Source organism: Cynocephalus volans, chromosome 6 (assembly GCF_027409185.1).
Source record: "Cynocephalus volans isolate mCynVol1 chromosome 6, mCynVol1.pri, whole genome shotgun sequence".
Taxonomy (NCBI): Eukaryota; Metazoa; Chordata; class Mammalia; order Dermoptera; family Cynocephalidae; genus Cynocephalus; species Cynocephalus volans.
Genome location: NC_084465.1, coordinates 75,614,297 through 75,616,780, shown reverse-complemented (window position 1 = coordinate 75,616,780; position 2,484 = coordinate 75,614,297). Strand labels below are relative to the sequence as shown.

The 2,484-nt window shown below is 32.9% G+C and overlaps 1 protein-coding gene across 1 annotated transcript; it reads right to left on the bottom strand.

The window, feature by feature from the left end:
- Positions 1–930: 930 nt before the first annotated feature.
- On the bottom strand, positions 931–1,433 carry LOC134381184 (large ribosomal subunit protein mL42). Its single transcript, XM_063101255.1, has one exon. The coding sequence runs from the start codon at positions 1,384–1,386 to the stop codon at positions 955–957; it is 432 nt and encodes a 143-aa protein (XP_062957325.1). The 5' UTR covers positions 1,387–1,433; the 3' UTR covers positions 931–954.
- Positions 1,434–2,484: the final 1,051 nt, after the last annotated feature.

Here is a 2,484-nt window from a genome sequence, read left to right as displayed (position 1 = left end):
AATGATTACTAGACGCCCATCCCGTAGGCCTGCACACAGTTTCTGAAAGTCTGGCATATAGCCTATGCAGGGTTATTCTTTGGTCAGAGGCCTAGCAATGCCTCAGAAGCCTGAGCAAGACTATAAACCTTAATTTTCCCAACATCTATACATACTTTAGTGGGTCTGGCTGAATTGGAACCCCAAGAAACTGACCAACAACCTCCCCTTCCCCAGTGTGATTCTAATGAACATGCTCTGGGAAGGGTGTGGGGTGGGGAGGACCATGGGAAACACTGGAAGCAATAACACAGAAGATCTGATCAAATAATTTAATCACTAATTTACTCTTGTAACCATTCATTTAACAGATATTTATTAAATGACAGTGATCAATGCTCAGCCTAGGTTCTATATTTTCATAATTTTTCTGTTGGAAGAGATCAAAGGGTGCAACTTCCTTATTCTTACATTAAAACCCAGAAGTGAGGTGGATTTACCTGAGACAACACTAATTATCTCCAACTCCCAAAACGCTACCGTAGTGAAAAATTTCTGGTTTTATTTCAAACTTATTATTTTTTTTTTTTTGAGTATACCTCATAAGTTTATTCTCAAGGGCAATTAAAAATCCCCTTCATAAGGAGAACCATGAACATTTTTATTAATCATATTTATAATACTAACAATGTTTGGCTGATGATGTAAAAATACTTAATCACATTAGATACATAAAAAAGAAATTGAAGATTTTAAGATCACAAAAGGAAATTAAGATGCAATAGGTTTCTCTAAATAAGAATGTCAAATCCAGAATTACAGAATATATAAAGAAATACACATCTAATATATAAGACATTTTACTATTATTATTTTACTATATAGCATACTAGTGAATACACCAGATTGCATTTTCTCAGATGACAAATGGCAAATGACGCATAGGTCTCTTTGATTTCCCCAAGAACCTCAATGTCATCTGTCTTTTGGAGGATTCAGTTTCATACGACGTCTGTGATACTGTCCACGAGGATACCAACGGTGCTTAGTAGTAAAGAACATTTTGCTAAGTTGTTCTATCATGGGTCCTTGCTTAAGTTGTTCACCTTTTTCTTCTAATCTGGTTTTCAGCACTTGATCATGTGTTTCTTCATTATTATGCACAGGATCTGGTCGAGGGATAGGTTTTGTGTGTTCATATGGAATGTCCACAGAAGGGTGGTAGCATACTATCGTCCTGCCATCGGATGTCAAAGCAAGCTCTACTTTACAATTATAGTCATCTGGAAGAGAAGAATACGTAGATTTATGACAAACACAATATAAAGCTCCATTTTGGATTGGAAATAAATGTTTCAAGATAGTTCTCTTTGGTATCACCCATTTTACGGCTCCTGCTGCTGCCATGGTGTATCACGATGCTTATCAGCTGATATGAAGAGGAATTACTTTTAATATCTAAATATAAAATACAAATTCTCCTTCTGCCTCCATAGATATATATTAAGAATCAGATTAATAAATCAAGCAAGTATTAGGCTTCATAGAGCTTGAAGACACCTTGTTTGGTTTTGGCCTTAGATATACAAGGGTACTTCAAAAAGTTCATGGAAAAGTAGAATTAAAGAATAATACAAACCGTTTCATGAAATTTTTAAAGTACCCTTGTATTTCCCTTTATTCTTTTTATAAGAAAGATTCTGGAAAACAGACAAAAAATATCAGATATTTGTTTATTATAAGGGGCTCTTCAGTGTTTTGCACATTTAAAAAAACCAAAACCCTAAATTCTCACATCTACGTCTTTATTTTATTTTATTTGTTTAATTTGAAAGAAATTACAGGTATCGTCTCTATAGGTAGACTAAGAAATTTACTATGATTTTTCTTATAAGAGTAGAATAATAACTTGAAGAACAAAAGGAACAACTTGGCTATTTTTTTAAAGCAAGCAAATAAACAATAATTTAAAAATATACAGGAACAAATGAACAAAAAGAAAAACCCGCTAAAGTTTGTGCATGTCCAACCATGCTAAAGAAAAGACAAAAAAATTGTATTAATCTTTTATTTAATAAAATTCTACTTAGTAATTCTGTAACAAAAATCTATGCAAATACCCATCTATCATCCTAATCGAGCATAGTTTGTTCTTACCTGTGATATTCAGAAAATTATTTTGCCACACCTTTCAGGAGACCATCTCCATTAGTAATTAGTGGGTTTTGCTCTTTTTATGTTAAGAATTTTTCTGGTTTCAGGCTGGCTGATTTATTTTTTTTTAGTAACAAATTTAACACATTATTTCTTATCTAAGGATTAGAAACAAAATATATATATACAGAAACCTGGAACCATTCAATCTATCGTTGTTTACTAACAGCAGGAAGCACTAACAGGAGCTAATCGAGTCCATCATGAGTAATTATCAATGGAAATGAGTTTGGCCATTTTCCTTTTCACTGGGAAATGTAAACAATATTGTTGAATAAATATTGATACTGT